The sequence below is a fragment of the Dromaius novaehollandiae genome, unplaced genomic scaffold, assembly GCF_036370855.1.
Source record: "Dromaius novaehollandiae isolate bDroNov1 unplaced genomic scaffold, bDroNov1.hap1 HAP1_SCAFFOLD_244, whole genome shotgun sequence".
Taxonomy (NCBI): domain Eukaryota; kingdom Metazoa; phylum Chordata; class Aves; order Casuariiformes; family Dromaiidae; genus Dromaius; species Dromaius novaehollandiae.
This window is the reverse complement of record NW_026991345.1, coordinates 4396-22288: the sequence shown is the minus strand read 5'-3', so window position 1 is coordinate 22288 and position 17893 is coordinate 4396. Positions and strand designations below refer to the sequence as shown.

At 71.4% G+C, this 17893-nt stretch overlaps 1 protein-coding gene across 1 annotated transcript; it reads left to right on the top strand.

The window, feature by feature from the left end:
• Positions 1–2289: 2289 nt before the first annotated feature.
• On the top strand, positions 2290–17083 carry LOC135325959 (tartrate-resistant acid phosphatase type 5-like; the record flags this gene model as incomplete). Its single annotated transcript, XM_064503892.1, has 6 exons — positions 2290–2339; positions 3128–3341; positions 4448–4699; positions 6214–6341; positions 13423–13768; positions 15562–17083. Coding segments are annotated over 6 exons (1227 nt in total), but the record flags the coding sequence as incomplete, so codon positions are not given.
• Positions 17084–17893: the final 810 nt, after the last annotated feature.

Genomic DNA, 17893 nt, shown 5'->3' with positions numbered 1-17893 from the left:
CATTCTGCCCCCCCCATGGGGACCCCCCCCAATATTGCCCCCCCCCCACGGGGACCCCCATATTGGCCCCCCCCATTGGGGACCCCCCATATTGCCCCCCCCCCCAAGGGGCCCCCCAATATCGCCCCCCCCCGGGCCCCCCCCACCAGCGTTGCACATTTCGGGGACCCCCCTCGCCCCGCCCCGCCCCCGGCCGATGACGTCATTGCTCTCGTGGGTGGCCCCGCCCCCGCCCCGCCGCCCCCCCCGCGCGCAGCAGCAGGAAGAGGCGGAGCCCCGCGCCGGGGGGGCGGGGCCGCGGGGGCGGAACCGGAAATAAAACCCCAAGTGTTGAACCCGCCCCGGCTGCCGCCATGCCTGGGGGGGGCGGGGGGGATATGGGGGGGCTATAGGGGCCTATAGGGGCGGGGGGGGCTGGCCATGGCGCCTATGGGGGCGGTAAGGGCTAGGGGGGGCTATGGGGGGGCTATAGGGTGCTATAGGGGACGGGGGGTGGGGCTATAGGGGGTGGGGGCTATAGGGGCTGTTGGGGGGGTCACAGGGGGCCATAGGGGATGGGGGCTATAGGGAATATGGGGGGCTGGGGGGGGCTGTGGGGGGGCTGAAAGAGATACGGAGGGACATAGGGGATGGGGGCTATAGGAAATGGGGGGGCCATAGGGGAGGGACCCTATAGGGGCTACGGGGGGGGCTGCAGGGAATGGAGGCTCTAGGGGACACTGGGGGGTTATGGGGGGCTATAGGGGGTGACAGGGGCCATGGGGGGGCTGTGGGGGGGCTATACAGGATGGACCCTATAGGGGCTGCGGGGGGGTTGCGGGGGGGTGGGGGGGCTCTGGGGGATGTTAAGGGGCTCCAGGGGGAGCCATAGGGGCTGGGGGGGCCCGGGGGGGGCCGCTGCTGCCCACGCGCCTTGCACACGCCACACGCGTTGCACACGCCTCGCACACGCCTCGCACACGCCACACGCCTCGTGCCCACGCGCCACCTGCACGCCCCACACGGTCGCGGTGCGGGGGGGTCACGGCACACGGGACACGCGGTCACACGGAACACGCGGTCACACGGGACACGACACACGCGGGGTCACGGCACACGCGGCCCCCCCCCAAACCGCCCCCCCCAAAGGGCCCCGGCGGCTTCTGCACCGGGGGGGGAGGGAGCCGGGAGCACACGCACACGGCAAGGACACGGCAAGGACACGCAGGGACACGGGGACAGGCTGCACACGCGTGTGCACACTCACGTGTGTGCTCAGACACGCGTGTGCTCGCACATCCCCCCCCCGTGCAGCTTTGGGGGGGACCCACAGCCCCGGGTGCCCCCCACCCCTCCCCAGGCCCTGGTTTGGGGTGAAACCCAGCAGAATTGGGCTGGGGGAGACCCTGCCCCCCCCCGGCCCCCCCCCTCACCGAGCCGCTGCCTCCCGCCGCCGCGTCGCCTCTCGCACGGCCGCTCGTACGCGCTGGTGCAAGAGCCCCCCCCGCCCCCCCCCCCCCGGGAAGTGCCGCCCCGCTTTCGCTTTGCCTCAGGGCAGGTCGCCCGCGGGGCCCGGACGCCTGGGCCCCTCTTGTCCCCGGACGCCTGGGCCCCTCCTGCCCCCAGACGCCTGGGCCCCCTGCCCCCGGACGCCTGGGCCCCTCCTGCCCCCGGACGCCTGGGCCCCTCCTGTCCCCGGACGCCTGGGTCCCCCTGCACCCGGACGCCTGGGCCCCTCCTGTCCCCGGACGCCTGGGACCTTCCTGCACCCAGACGCCTGGGACCTTCCTGTCCCGGACGCCTGGGCCCCCCTGCACCCGACTCCTGGCCCCTCCTGCCCCCGGACGCCTGGGCCCCTCCTGCCCCTGGATGCCTGGGCCCCCTGGCCCCGGACGCCTGGGCCCCACTTCCCCCAGATACCTGGGTCCCTTCTGCCCCGGACGCCTGGGTCCCTCCTGCACCCGGACGCCTGGGTCCTTGCTGTCCCGGACGCCTGGGCCCCTCCTGCACCCGGACGCCTGGGTCCTTGCTGTCCCGGACGCCTGGGCCCTCCTGTCCCCAGGCACCTGGGTCCCCTGGCCGCGTGTCCTGTCCCCCCCCCCATGCGGGGTCACCCCGGGTCCTCCCTCTCCAGGCCCCAAAACAGACCAATTTCTCCCCATTCTGCTGCTCGTAGGGGCCCAGGCGTCCGGCTCCCCCCCCCCCCCCCCGCTCTAACGACCCAGGGGCCCCTCCCAGCCCACCTGGAGGGACCCAGGCGTCCGGGCCCTTCCCCCCCCCCACATGCTGCACCGCGCTGCCCCTCCCTGAGCCGCAGGGGCCCAGGCATCCGGGGGCCCAGGCGTCCGGGGGAGCCGCGGGTGAGACGGGGCGCACGGGCTGGGCTGGGGGCCCGGACGCCGGGGCCCCTCTGGCAGCGGTTGGGGGGGGCGGGGGGTCGCGGGAGCCCCCCCCCCCCCGAGCCCACCAGGGAGGGACCCAGGCGTCCGGGTGCTTCTCCCCATCCCAGAGCCGGGAGGGGGCCCAGGCGTCCGGCTCCCCCCCCCCCCCGGCTCTAACCGTGTGCTGCCTCACGTGGGAGCGCTGGAAACGGCGGGGGGGGCACTCGGACGCCTGGGCCCCTCGGGGGGGGGAGGGAGCACCCGGACGCCTGGGTCCCTCGGGGGGGGGGGGAGGAATCGGACACCTGGGTCCCTCGGGGGGCACTCGGACGCCTGGCCCCTCGGGGGAGGGGGGGGCACTCGGACGCCTGGGTCCCTCGGGGGCGGGGGGGAGCACCCGGACACCTGGGCCCCTCGGGGAGGGGGGGCACCCGGACACCTGGGCCCCTCAGGGAGAGGAAGCGCCCGGACGCCTGGCCCCTCGGGGCGGGGCGGGGGGGGGGAGCACTCGGACGCCTGGGCCCCCGCCCGCGCCCCCCACCCGGCTTAGCCGGCCGTGACGTGGCGGCGGCTCAAGGGGATTTGGGGCATTTCGGGGATTTCCGGGGGGGGCCGGGCCGAGCCCTGCGTCCCCCCAGCCAGGCCAGGCCATGGCCACGTGCTGCCGTGTCACCGCGGCCGGGGGGGCCGAGGCCACCGTGTCCCCGTCCCCCCCCCCGGGCCACGCGCCGACGCCAAACCCCAGTTCCCCTTTCGGGGCCATAAAGCTGCCGGCGGCCGGGGCACAAGCGTCGCACGAGCGTCGCACGAGCGTTGCACGAGGGTCGCACGAGCGTCGCACGAGGGTCACGAGCGTCGCACAAGGGTCCCACGCGTTGCACGAGCGTCGCACGAGGGTCACAAGCGTCGCACGAGCGTCGCACGAGGGTCGCACGAGGACGCCATGGGGGTCGTGCGGGCGTGCACGGGGCTCTCGTGAGCGTGAGTCCGTCCGTCCCCCCGGGGGGGGGGGGGTCGTGCCCCCATCTGGCCCCCCCCGGGATGGGGGAAGGGCCCGGACGCCTGGGTCCCTGATTGGGGTTGGGGGGCAGTGGGGGGATGGGCGGCGGTCCCTTGTCCCTTCCCGTGTCCCCTGGGTCCTGTGTGCCCAGATGTGTGGGTCCCATGTCCTCGGGGGGGGATCCTGGACGCCTGGGTCCCTTGTCCCCTGGGTCCCACATCCGCTGGGTCCCCTGTGCCCGGACGCCTGGTCCCACGTCCCCGGACACCTGGGTCCCGCATGGGGGGGGGGGGTAACAGGGTGCCTGGACGCCTGTGTCCCTTGTCCCCTGGGTCCCACACCCCCGGACGCCTGGGTCCCTTGTCCCCTGTGTCCCTTGTCCCCTGGGTCCCTTGTCCCCTGGGTCCCATGTCCCCGGACGCCTGGGTCCCTTGTCCCCTGGGTCCCTTGTCCCCTGGGTCCCACATCCCCGGACGCCTGGGTCCCTTGTCCCCTGGGACAGGGGTGTGGGGTGCCCGGACGCCTGGTCCCACGTCCCTGGACGCCTGGGTCCCGTGTCCCCTGGGTCCCGTGTCCCCTGGGTCCCTTGTCCCCTGGGACGGGGGTCCCACATCCCCGGCCACCTGGGTCCCTTGTCCCCTGGGTCCCGTGTCCCCTGGGTCCCTTGTCCCCTGGGACGGGGGTCCCACATCCCCGGCCACCTGGGTCCCTTGTCCCCTGGGTCCCTTGTCCCCTGGGTCCCGTGTCCCCTGGGTCGGGGGTCCCACGTCCCCGGCCGCCTGGGTCCCTTGTCCCCTGGGTCCCGTGTCCCCTGGGACGGGGGTCCCACATCCCCGGACGCCTGGGTCCCTTGTCCCCTGGGTCCCTTGTCCCCTGGGTCGGGGGTCCCACGTCCCCGGACACCTGGGTCCCTTGTCCCCTGGGTCCCTTGTCCCCTGGGTCCCACGTCCCCGGCCGCCCGGTCCCTTGTCCCCTGGGTCCCTTGTCCCCTGGGTCCCACGTCCCCGGCCGCCCGGTCCCTTGTCCCCTGGGTCCCTTGTCCCCTGGGACGGGGGTCCCACGTCCCCGGCCGCCCGGTCCCGCGCAGGTGCTGGCGGTGGCGGCGGCGGTGGCAGCGGCGGCGGCGGCGGGGGCCGGGGGGGCCGGGGGGGCCCTGCAGTTCCTGGCGCTGGGCGACTGGGGGGGGCTGCCCGAGCCGCCCTTCGCCACCCCCCGGCAGCGGGCCACGGCGGCGGCCATGGGGCGGGCGGCCGCCACCCCCGGCGCCCACTTCGTCCTCGCCCTGGGCGACAACTTCTACTACGAGGGGGTGCGCGACGAGCGGGACCCCCGCTTCCAGGTGCGGCGGGGGGGGGCTGGGGCCTCCATGGGGGGGGGGTCTCTGGGGTGGGGGGGGGCCTGGGGTCTCTATGGGGGGGGTCTCTGGGGTGGGGGTGGGGCCCTGGGGTCTCTGTGGGGGTCTCTGTGGGGGGGGGGGCCCTGGGGTCTCTATGGGGGTCTCTGGGGTGTTTGGGGGGGGTCTCCGTGGCCATGGGGGGGCCCTGGGGTCTCTTGTGGGGGTCTCTGTGGGGGGGGGGGGCCCTGGGGTCTCTATGGGGGGTCTCTGGGGGGGGCCCTGGGGTCTCTATGGGGGTCTCTGGGGTGTTTGGGGGGGGTCTCCGTGGCCATGGGGGGGCCCTGGGGTCTCTGTGGGGGTCTCTGTGGGGGGGGGGGGCCCTGGGGTCTCTATGGGGGGTCTCTGGGGGGGGCCCTGGGGTCTCTATGGGGGTCTCTGGGGTGTTTGGGGGGGGTCTCCGTGGCCATGGGGGGGCCCTGGGGTCTCTGTGGGGGTCTCTGGGGTGTTTGGGGGGGTCTCCATGGCCATGGGGGGGCCCTGGGGTCTGTATGGGGGTCCCTGGGGTGTTTGGGGGGGTCTCCATGGCCATGGGGGGCCCTGGGGTCTCTATGGGGGTCTCTGGGGTGTTTGGGGGGGTCCCCATGGCCATGGGGGGGGCCCTGGGGTCTCTATGGGGGTCCCTGGGGTGTTTGGGGGGGTCTCCGTGGCCATGGGGGGGCCCTGGGGTCTCTGTGGGGGTCTCTGGGGTGTTTGGGGGGGTCTCCATGGCCATGGGGGGGCCCTGGGGTCTGTATGGGGGTCCCTGGGGTGTTTGGGGGGGTCTCCATGGCCATGGGGGGGCCCTGGGGTCTCTATGGGGGTCCCTGGGGTGTTTGGGGGGGTCTCCATGGCCATGGGGGGGCCCTGGGGTCTCTATGGGGGTCCCTGGGGTGTTTGGGGGGGTCTCCATGGCCATGGGGGGGGCCCTGGGGTCTCTATGGGGGTCCCTGGGGTGTTTGGGGGGGTCTCCATGGCCATGGGGGGGGCCCTGGGGTCTCTATGGGGGTCCCTGGGGTGTTTGGGGGGGTCTCCATGGCCATAGGGGGGCCCTGGGGTCTCTATGGGGGTCTCTGGGGTGTTTGGGGGGGTCCCCATGGCCATGGGGGGGCCCTGGGGTCTCTGTGGGGGTCCCTGGGGTGTTTGGGGGGGTCTCCATGGCCACGGGGGGGCCCTGGGGTCTCTATGGGGGTCCCTGGGGTGTTTGGGGGGGGTCCCCATGGCCACGGGGGGACCCTGGGGTCTCTATGGGGGTCCCTGGGGTGTTTGGGGGGGTCCCTGGGGTGTTTGGGGGGGTCTCCGTGGCCATGGGGGGGCCCTGGGGTGGGGGGGACCCCGGGGTCTCTATGGGGGGACCCCAATATCTCGGGGGGGGGTTGGGAGGACCCCGACGTCCTCTGGGGGGAGCTGGGTTGGGGGGGGGGGGCCATGGTCGTGCCCCGCTGTCCCCTCATGTCCTTTGTGTCCCCCCCCCGCGGCAGGAGACCTTCGAGCGGGTGTTCACGGCGCCGGCGCTGCGGGAGCTGCCCTGGTTCGTGATGGCCGGGAACCACGACCACGCGGGCAACGTGTCCGCCCAGGTGGCCTACACGCGCCTGTCCCCTCGCTGGTGAGCAGGGGACACGGGGACACGGGGACACGGGGACACGGGGACATGGGGGACATGGGACATGGGGACATGGGGACATGGGGACACGGGAACCACGACCACGCGGGCAACGTGTCCGCCCAGGTGGCCTACACGCGCCTGTCCCCTCGCTGGTGAGCAGGGGACACGGGGACACGGGGACACGGGGACACGGGGACACGGGGACACGGGGACATGGGGACATGGGACATGGGGACACAGGGACACGGGGACACGGGAACCACGACCACGCGGGCAACGTGTCCGCCCAGGTGGCCTACACGCGCCTGTCCCCTCGCTGGTGAGCAGGGGACACGGGGACACGGGGACACGGGGACACGGGGACATGGGGGACATGGGACATGGGGACATGGGGACATGGGGACACGGGAACCACGACCACGCGGGCAACGTGTCCGCCCAGGTGGCCTACACGCGCCTGTCCCCTCGCTGGTGAGCAGGGGACACGGGGACACGGGGACACGGGGACACGGGGACATGGGGGACATGGGACATGGGGACATGGGGACATGGGGACACGGGAACCACGACCACGCGGGCAACGTGTCCGCCCAGGTGGCCTACACGCGCCTGTCCCCTCGCTGGTGAGCAGGGGACACGGGGACACGGGGACACGGGGACACGGGGACATGGGGGACATGGGACATGGGGACATGGGGACATGGGGACACGGGAACCACGACCACGCGGGCAACGTGTCCGCCCAGGTGGCCTACACGCGCCTGTCCCCTCGCTGGTGAGCAGGGGACACGGGGACACGGGGACACGGGGACACGGGGACACGGGGACACGGGGACATGGGGACATGGGACATGGGGACACAGGGACACGGGGACACGGGAACCACGACCACGCGGGCAACGTGTCCGCCCAGGTGGCCTACACGCGCCTGTCCCCTCGCTGGTGAGCAGGGGACACGGGGACACGGGGACACGGGGACACGGGGACATGGGGGACATGGGACATGGGGACATGGGGACATGGGGACACGGGAACCACGACCACGCGGGCAACGTGTCCGCCCAGGTGGCCTACACGCGCCTGTCCCCTCGCTGGTGAGCAGGGGACACGGGGACACGGGGACACGGGGACACGGGGACATGGGGGACATGGGACATGGGGACATGGGGACATGGGGACACGGGAACCACGACCACGCGGGCAACGTGTCCGCCCAGGTGGCCTACACGCGCCTGTCCCCTCGCTGGTGAGCAGGGGACACGGGGACACGGGGACACGGGGACACGGGGACACGGGGACATGGGGACATGGGACATGGGGACACAGGGACACGGGGACACGGGAACCACGACCACGCGGGCAACGTGTCCGCCCAGGTGGCCTACACGCGCCTGTCCCCTCGCTGGTGAGCAGGGGACACGGGGACACGGGGACACGGGGACACGGGGACACGGGGACATGGGGACATGGGACATGGGGACACAGGGACACGGGGACACGGGAACCACGACCACGCGGGCAACGTGTCCGCCCAGGTGGCCTACACGCGCCTGTCCCCTCGCTGGTGAGCAGGGGACACGGGGACACGGGGACACGGGGACACGGGGACACGGGGACATGGGGGACATGGGACATGGGGACATGGGGACATGGGGACACGGGAACCACGACCACGCGGGCAACGTGTCCGCCCAGGTGGCCTACACGCGCCTGTCCCCTCGCTGGTGAGCAGGGGACACGGGGACACGGGGACACGGGGACACGGGGACACGGGGACATGGGGACATGGGACATGGGGACACAGGGACACGGGGACACGGGAACCACGACCACGCGGGCAACGTGTCCGCCCAGGTGGCCTACACGCGCCTGTCCCCTCGCTGGTGAGCAGGGGACACGGGGACACGGGGACATTGGGACACGGGGACACGGGGACATGGGGACATGGGGGACATGGGACATGGGGACATGGGGACATGGGGACACGGGAACCACGACCACGCGGGCAACGTGTCCGCCCAGGTGGCCTACACGCGCCTGTCCCCTCGCTGGTGAGCAGGGGACACGGGGACACGGGGACACGGGGACACGGGGACATGGGGACATGGGGGACATGGGACATGGGGACATGGGGACATGGGGACACGGGAACCACGACCACGCGGGCAACGTGTCCGCCCAGGTGGCCTACACGCGCCTGTCCCCTCGCTGGTGAGCAGGGGACACGGGGACACGGGGACACGGGGACACGGGGACATGGGGACATGGGGGACATGGGACATGGGGACATGGGGACATGGGGACACGGGAACCACGACCACGCGGGCAACGTGTCCGCCCAGGTGGCCTACACGCGCCTGTCCCCTCGCTGGTGAGCAGGGGACACGGGGACACGGGGACACGGGGACATGGGGACATGGGGACATGGGGACACGGGGACATGGGACATGGGGACACGGGAACCACGACCACGCGGGCAACGTGTCCGCCCAGGTGGCCTACACGCGCCTGTCCCCTCGCTGGTGAGCAGGGGACACGGGGACACGGGGACACAGGGACATGGGGACATGGGACACGGGGACACGGGGACACGGGAACCACGACCACGCGGGCAACGTGTCCGCCCAGGTGGCCTACACGCGCCTGTCCCCTCGCTGGTGAGCAGGGGACTGGAGTGTCTCCAAGGTGTCCCCAAGGTCTCCCCAGGTGTCCCCAAGGTCTCCACGGTGTCCCCAAGGTCTCCCCAGGTGTCCCCAAGGTGTCCCAAGATGTCCCCAAGGCCTCCCCAGGTGTCCCCAAGGTCTCCAAGGTGTCCCCAGGTGTCCCCAAGGTCTCCCCAAGGTCTCCCCAAGGTCTCCAAGGTGTCCCCAAGGTCCCCAAGGTGTCCCCGAGATGTCCCCAAGGCCTCCCCAGGTGCCCCCAAGGTCTCCCCAAGGTCTCCAAGGTGTCCCCAAGGTCCCCAAGGTGTCCCCGAGATGTCCCCAAGGCCTCCCCAGGTGCCCCCAAGGTCTCCCCAAGGTCTCCAAGGTGCCCCCAAGGTCCCCAAGGTGTCCCCAAGGTGTTCCCAAGGTCCCCAAGGTGTCCCCAAGGCCTCCCCAGGTGTCCCCAGGTCTCCCCAAGGGTCCCCAAGGCCTCCCAAGGTGTCCCCAAGGTCCCCCCAAGGTCCCCCCAAGGTGTCCCCAAGGTGTCCCCAAGATGTCCCCAAGGTCCCCCCAAGGTCCCCCCAAGGTCCCCCCAAGGTCCCCACGGTGTCCCCGCCGCCGCCGTGTCCCCGCAGGCGCTTCCCGCACCCCTACTACAGCCTGCGCTGGGCGCTGCCGGGCGCCCCGTCCCCATGCTGGGGTGTCCCCAAGGTGTCCCCAAGGTCTCCAAGGTGTCCCAAGATGTCCCCAGGTGTCCCCAAGGTGTCCCCAAGGTGTCCCCAGGTGCCCCCAAGGTCCCCAAGGTCTCCAAGGTGTCCCCAACCTGTCCCCAAGGTGTCCCCAAGGTCCCCCCAAGGTGTCCCCAAGGTGTCCCCAAGGTCCCCCCAAGATGTCCCCAGGTGTCCCCAAGGTGTCCCCAAGGTGTCCCCAGGTGTCCCCAAGGTGTCCCAAGATGTCCCCAGGTGTCCCCAAGGTCTCCCCAAGGTGTCCCCAGGTGCCCCCAAGGTCCCCAAGGTCTCCAAGGTCTCCAAGGTGTCCCCAACCTGTCCCCAAGGTGTCCCCAAGGTCCCCCCAAGGTGTCCCCAAGGTCCCCCCAAGATGTCCCCAGGTGTCCCCAAGGTGTCCCCAAGGTGTCCCCAGGTGTCCCCAAGGTGTCCCAAGATGTCCCCAGGTGTCCCCAAGGTGTCCCCAGGTGCCCCCAAGGTCCCCAAGGTCTCCAAGGTGTCCCCAACCTGTCCCCAAGGTGTCCCCAAGGTCCCCCCAAGGTCCCCCCAAGGTGTCCCCAAGGTCCCCCCAAGATGTCCCCAGGTGTCCCCAAGGTGTCCCCAAGGTGTCCCCAGGTGTCCCCAAGGTGTCCCAAGATGTCCCCAGGTGTCCCCAAGGTCTCCCCAAGGTGTCCCCAGGTGCCCCCAAGGTCCCCAAGGTCTCCAAGGTCTCCAAGGTGTCCCCAACCTGTCCCCAAGGTGTCCCCAAGGTCCCCCCAAGGTCCCCCCAAGGTGTCCCCAAGGTCCCCCCAAGATGTCCCCAGGTGTCCCCAAGGTGTCCCCAGGTGTCCCCAAGGTGTCCCAAGATGTCCCCAGGTGTCCCCAAGCTGTCCCCAAGGTGTCCCCAAGGTGTCCCCAAGGTCCCCCCAAGGTGTCCCCAAGGTCCCCACGGTGTCCCCGCCGCCGCCGTGTCCCCGCAGGCGCTTCCCGCACCCCTACTACAGCCTGCGCTGGGAGCTGCCGGGCGCCCCGTCCCCATGCTGGGGTGTCCCCAAGGTGTCCCCAGGTATTCCAAGGTGTCCCCAAGGTGTCCCCAAGATGTCCCCAAGATGTCCCCAGGTGTCCCCAAGGCCTCCCCAGGTGTCCCCAAGATGTCCCCAGGTGTCCCCAAGGTGTCCCCAAGGTCCCCAAGGCCTCCCCAGGTGTCCCCAAGGTCTCCAAGGTCCCCCCCAAGGTCCCCCCGAGGTGTCCCCAAGGTCCCCACGGTGTCCCCGCCGCCGCCGTGTCCCCGCAGGCGCTTCCCGCACCCCTACTACAGCCTGTGCTGGGAGCTGCCGGGCGCCCCGTCCCCATGCTGGGGTGTCCCCAAGGTCCCCAAGATGTCCCCAAGGTGTCCCCAGGTGTCCCCAAGGTCTCCAAGGTGTCCCCAAGGTGTCCCCAGGTGTCCCCAAGCTGTCCCCAAGATGTCCCCAAGGTGTCCCCAGGTGTCCCCAAGGTCCCCACGGTGTCCCCAAGGTGTCCCCAAGGTGTCCCCAAGGTCCCCCCAAGGTGTCCCCAGGTGTCCCCAAGGTCCCCACGGTGTCCCCAAGCTGTCCCCAAGCTGTCCCCAAGGTGTCCCCAAGGTCCCCAAGGTCCCCAAGGTCTCCAAGGTGTCCCCAAGGTCTCCAAGGTGTCCCCAACCTGTCCCCAAGGTCCCCCCAAGGTCCCCCCAAGGTCCCCCCAAGGTCCCCACGGTGTCCCCGCCGCCGCCGTGTCCCCGCAGGCGCTTCCCGCACCCCTACTACAGCCTGCGCTGGGAGCTGCCGGGCGCCCCGTCCCCATGCTGGGGTGTCCCCAAGGTCCCCAAGATGTCCCCAAGGTCTCCAAGGTCTCCCCCAGGTGCCCCCAAGGTCCCCAAGGCCTCCCCAGGTGTCCCCAAGCTGTCCCCAAGGTCCCCACGGTGTCCCCAAGGTCCCCAAGCTGTCCCCAAGGTGTCCCCAAGGTGTCCCCAAGGTCCCCACGGTGTCCCCGCCGCCGCCGTGTCCCCGCAGGCGCTTCCCGCACCCCTACTACAGCCTGCGCTGGGCGCTGCCGGGCGCCCCGTCCCCATGCTGGGGTGTCCCCAAGGTCCCCAAGATGTCCCCAAGGTGTCCCCAGGTGTCCCCAGGTCTCCCCAGGTGTCCCCAAGGTGTCCCCAAGATGTCCCCAAGATGTCCCCAGGTGTCCCCAAGGCCTCCCCAGGTGTCCCCAAGATGTCCCCAAGGTGTCCCCAGGTGCCCCCAGGTGTCCCCAAGGTCTCCCCAGGTGTCCCCAAGATGTCCCCAAGGTCTCCCCAGGTGTCCCCAAGGTCCCCACGGTGTCCCCAAGGTGTCCCCAAGGTCTCCAAGGTGTCCCCAAGATGTCCCCAAGGTCCCCCCAAGGTCCCCCCAAGGTGTCCCCAAGGTCCCCACGGTGTCCCCGCCGCCGCCGTGTCCCCGCAGGCGCTTCCCGCACCCCTACTACAGCCTGCGCTGGGCGCTGCCGGGCGCCCCGTCCCCATGCTGGGGTGTCCCCAAGGTGTCCCCAGGTGTCCCCAAAGTCTCCCCAGGTGTCCCCAAGGTGTCCCCAAGATGTCCCCAAGATGTCCCCAAGGCCTCCCCAGGTGTCCCCAAGGTCCCCAAGATGTCCCCAAGGTCTCCAAGGTGTCCCCAAGGTGTCCCCAAGGTGTCCCAAGATGTCCCCAGGTGTCCCCAAGGCCTCCCCAGGTGTCCCCAAGCTGTCCCCAAGGTCCCCCCAAGGTCCCCCCAAGGTCCCCCCAAGGTCCCCACGGTGTCCCCGCCGCCGCCGTGTCCCCGCAGGCGCTTCCCGCACCCCTACTACAGCCTGCGCTGGGCGCTGCCGGGCGCCCCGTCCCCATGCTGGGGTGTCCCCAAGGTCCCCAAGATGTCCCCAAGGTCTCCAAGGTCTCCCCCAGGTGTCCCCAAGGTCTCCAAGGTGTCCCCAAGATGTCCCCAAGATGTCCCCAGGTGTCCCCAAGGTCCCCCCAAGGTCCCCCCAAGGTGTCCCCAAGGTCCCCACGGTGTCCCCGCCGCCGCCGTGTCCCCGCAGGCGCTTCCCGCACCCCTACTACAGCCTGCGCTGGGCGCTGCCGGGCGCCCCGTCCCCATGCTGGGGTGTCCCCAAGGCCTCCCCAGGTGTCCCCAAGGTCTCCCCAGGTCTCCCCAAGGTCTCCAAGGTGTCCCCAGGTGTCCCCAAGGTCTCCCCAAGGTGTCACCAGGTCCCCCCAAGGTGTCCCCAAGGTCCCCAAGGTCCCCACAGTGTCCCCAAGCTGTCCCCAAGGTGTCCCCAAGGCCTCCCCAGGTGTCCCCAAGGTCCCCCCAAGGTCCCCCCAAGGTCCCCCAAGGTCCCCCCAAGGTCCCCACGGTGTCCCCGCCGCCGCCGTGTCCCCGCAGGCGCTTCCCGCACCCCTACTACAGCCTGCGCTGGGAGCTGCCGGGCGCCAACGTCCCCATGCTGGGGTGTCCCCAAGGTCCCCAAGGTGTCCCCAAGGTGTCCCCAGGTGTCCCCAAGGTCTCCCCAGGTGTCCCCAAGGTCTCCAAGGTGTCCCCAAGCTGTCCCCAAGGTGTCCCCAAGATGTCCCCAAGGTGTCCCCAAGCTCTCCAAGGTGTCCCCAAGGTGTCCCCAAGGTCCCCACAGTGTCCCCAAGGTCCCCCCAAGGTCCCCCCAAGGTGTCCCCAAGGTCCCCACGGTGTCCCCGCCGCCGCCGTGTCCCCGCAGGCGCTTCCCGCACCCCTACTACAGCCTGCGCTGGGAGCTGCCGGGCGCCAACGTCTCGGCGCGGCTGCTGGTGCTGGACACGGTGCTGCTGTGCGGCGCCGCCGACGACTTCGGGGGGGGCCCGGGGGGGCCGCGGGACGCGGCGGCCGCCCGGGCCCAGCTGTCCTGGCTGCGGGGCCGCCTGGCCGCCGCCCGCGGGGACCGGTACCTGCTGGTGGCCGGCCACTACCCGGTGTGGTCGGTGGCCGAGCACGGCCCCACGGGCTGCCTGCTGCGCCGGCTGCGGCCCCTGCTCGCCCGCCACCGCGCCACCGCCTACCTCTGCGGCCACGACCACAACCTCCAGGTGCTGCCTGGGGCGGGGGACGGGGGCGTGGGGCGGGGGACGGGGACGTGGGGCAGGGGACGTGGTCTTGGGGTATGGGATGGGGGACGGGGACGTGGGACAAGGGACGTGGTCTTGGGGTATGGGATGGGGGACGGGGACGTGGGACAAGGGACGTGGTCTTGGGGTATGGGATGGGGGACGGGGACGTGGGGCGGGGGCGTGGGGCGGGGGGAGTGGGGCAGGGGACGGGGACGTGGGACAAGGGACGTGGTCTTGGGGTATGGGATGGGGGACGGGGACGTGGGACAAGGGACGTGGTCTTGGGGTATGGGATGGGGGACGGGGACGTGGGACAAGGGACGTGGTCTTGGGGTATGGGATGGGGGACGGGGACGTGGGGTGTGGGGACGGGGACGTGGGACAAGGGACGTGGTCTTGGGGTATGGGATGGGGGACGGGGACGTGGGGCGGGGGACGTGGCCGTGGGACAAGGGACATGACCATGGGGTGTGGGGTGGGGGACGTGGGCATGGGGACGTGGGGCGGGGGACGTGGCTGTGGGGCAGGGGACGTGGCCATGGGACAAGGGACGTGGCCATGGGACAAGGGGATGTGGCCATGGGACATGGGGTGAGGGACGTGACCATGGGGTGGGGGACGTGGCCATGGGGCGTGGGGTGGGGGACGTGGCCATGGGACAAGGGGATGGCGGACATGACCAGGGGACCTGGGACCTTGTCCCACCACGGGGACATGGCTGTGGGACCCCTACCCTGCCCCACGGGGACATGGGACCCCTACCCTGCCCCACGGGGACATGGGACCCCCCCCAACCCATGGGGACATGGGACCCCTACCCTGCCCCACGGGGACATGGGACCCCCCCAACCCATGGGGACATGGGACCCCTGTCCTGCCCCACGGGGACATGGGACCCCCCCAACCCACGGGGACATGGGACCCCTACCCTGCCCCACGGGGACATGGGACCCCCCCAACCCACGGGGACATGGGACCCCTGTCCTGCCCCACGGGGCCATGGGACCCCCCCAACCCACGGGGACATGGGACCCCTACCCTGCCCCACGGGGACATGGGACCCCCCCCAACCCACGGGGACATGGGACCCCTACCCTGCCCCACGGGGCCATGGGACCCCCCCAACCCACGGGGACATGGGACCCCTACCCTGCCCCACGGGGACATGGGACCCCCCCAACCCACGGGGACATGGGACCCCCCCAACCCATGGGGACATGGGACCCCTACCCTGCCCCACGGGGACATGGGACCCCCCCCAACCCACGGGGACATGGGACCCCTACCCTGCCCCACGGGGACATGGGACCCCTGTCCTGCCCCACGGGGACATGGGACCCCCCCCAACCCACGGGGACATGGGACCCCTACCCTGCCCCACGGGGACATAGGACCCCCCCAACCCACGGGGACATGGGACCCCCCCAACCCATGGGGACATGGGACCCCTGTCCTGCCCCACAGGGACATGGGACCCCCCCCCAACCCACGGGGACATGGGACCCCTGTCCTGCCCCACGGGGACATGGGACCCCCCCAACCCACGGGGCCATGGGACCCCCCCAACCCATGGGGACATGGGACCCCTACCCTGCCCCACGGGGACATGGGACCCCCCCAACCCATGGGGACATGGGACCCCTACCCTGCCCCACGGGGCCATGGGACCCCCCCCAACCCACAGGGCCATGACTACAGTGGCCCCTCCATCCGGGTCGGGGCCCAGGCGTCCGGGGGGGGGCCCTGACCCCCCCGCCCCCCCCGCCCCGCAGTTCCTGCAGGAGGCCGGCGTGGGCTACGTGGTGAGCGGGGCCGGCAACTTCATGGTGGGCTCCCAGCAGCACCGGGGGGCCGTGCCCCCCCGCGCCCTGCGCTTCTTCTTCGGGGACCCGGCGTCGCCCGGCGGCTTCGCCCACCTGCGCCTCGACGCCCGCGCCCTCACCGTCACCTTCCTCGAGGCCACCGGCCGCGTCCTCTACCGCGTGGCCCTGCCGCCCCGCGACCTCTGAGACCCCCCCCCCCCCCGCCCCACGGACCCCCCAGAAGAGCCGGGACGCGGGCCCCCCCCCCACCATGGACCATGGAGGTGGAGCTCTACCAGGAGCCCCAGCATGGACCCCCCCCAGCATGGACCCCCCCATGGACCCCCCCCACCATGGACCTCCACCATGGATCCCCACCAGGACCTCCATCATGGACCCCCCCCCCCGCCAGGACCCCCATCATGGACCCCCCCACCATGGACCCCCCCCCAGCATGGACCATGGAGGTGGAGCTCTACCAGGAGCCCCAGCATGGACCCCCCCACCATGGACCCCCCCCCATGGACCCCCCCCCATGGACCCCCCCCACCATGGACCATGGAGGTGGAGCTCTACCAGGACCCCCAGCATGGACCCCCCCGCCATGGACCCCCCCCCATGGACCCCCCCCCCATGGACCTCCACCATGGACCCCCACCATGGATCCCCACCAGGACCTCCATCATGGACCCCCCCCCCCGCCAGGACCCCCCCCATGGACCCCCCCACCATGGACCCCCCCCACCATGGACCATGGAGGTGGAGCTCTACCAGGACCCCCAGCATGGACCCCCCCCCACCATGGACCCCCCCCATGGACCCCCATCAGGACCTCCGTCATGGACACCCCCCCACCAGGACCCCCCCCCATGGACCCCCCACCAGGACCCCCATCATGGACCATGGAGGTGGAGCTCTACCAGGACCCCCAGCATGGACCCCCCCCCCACCATGGACCCCCACCATGGATCCCCACCAGGACCTCCATCATGGACCCCCCCCACCATGGACCCCCCCCTACCATGGACCCCCCCGCCCCCATCATGGACCGTGGACATGGAGGTCCACCAGGACCCCCAGCATGGCCCCCCCCACCATGGACCTCCACCAGGACCCCCCCCCCATGGCCCCCCCCCATGGCCCTCCACCAGGACCCCCAGCATGGCCCCTCCCACCATGGACCTCCACCAGGACCCCCCCCCATGGACCCCCCCCATGGACCCTCAGCAGGACCCAATGCAGCCCCGAAAATGGACCCCCAAACCCAACCCCCAACACAGACACCCCCCCCCCCAGCCCCACTGACCCCCCCCCATACACTGGGACCCCCCTGGAACCGTGTCCCGGCCCCCCACTGCCCCCCCCGTCCGGCGGAGCCCCCCCCACCCGTGGGACCCCCCGGGACCCCCAGCCGGCCTGGGGACTCCTGGGCCCCCCCAGCCCCCTCCGGCTCAATAAAGGGGTTCGGTCCCCAAAACCCTGGTGTCCCCAATGTCCTGGTGTCCCCAACACTGTGGTGTCCCCAATGCCACGGGGTCCCCCAAACCTGGTGTCCCAATGCCTTGGTGTCCCCAATGTCCCGGTGTCCCCAATGCCACGGGGTCCCCCAAACCTGGTGTCCCAATGCCTTGGTGTCCCCAATGTCCCGGTGTCCCCAATGCCACGGGGTCCCCCCAAACCTGGTGTCCCAATGCCTTGGTGTCCCCAATGTCCCGGTGTCCCCAATGCCACGGGGTCCCCCAAACCTGGTGTCCCAATGCCTTGGTGTCCCCAATGTCCCGGTGTCCCCAATGCCACGGGGTCCCCCAAACCTGGTGTCCCAATGCCTTGGTGTCCCCAATGTCCCGGTGTCCCCAATGCCATGGAATCCCCCCAAACCTGGTGTCCCAATGCCTTGGTGTCCCCAATGTCCCGGTGTCCCCAATGCCACGGGGTCCCCCAAACCTGGTGTCCCAATGCCTTGGTGTCCCCAATGTCCCGGTGTCCCCAATGCCACGGGGTCCCCCAAACCTGGTGTCCCAATGCCTTGGTGTCCCCAATGTCCCGGTGTCCCCAATGCCACGGGGTCCCCCAAACCTGGTGTCCCAATGCCTTGGTGTCCCCAATGTCCCGGTGTCCCCAATGCCACGGGGTCCCCCAAACCTGGTGTCCCAATGCCTTGGTGTCCCCAATGTCCCGGTGTCCCCAATGCCACGGGATCCCCCAAACCTGGTGTCCCAATGCCTTGGTGTCCCCAATGTCCCGGTGTCCCCAATGCCACGGGGTCCCCCCAAACCTGGTGTCCCAATGCCTTGGTGTCCCC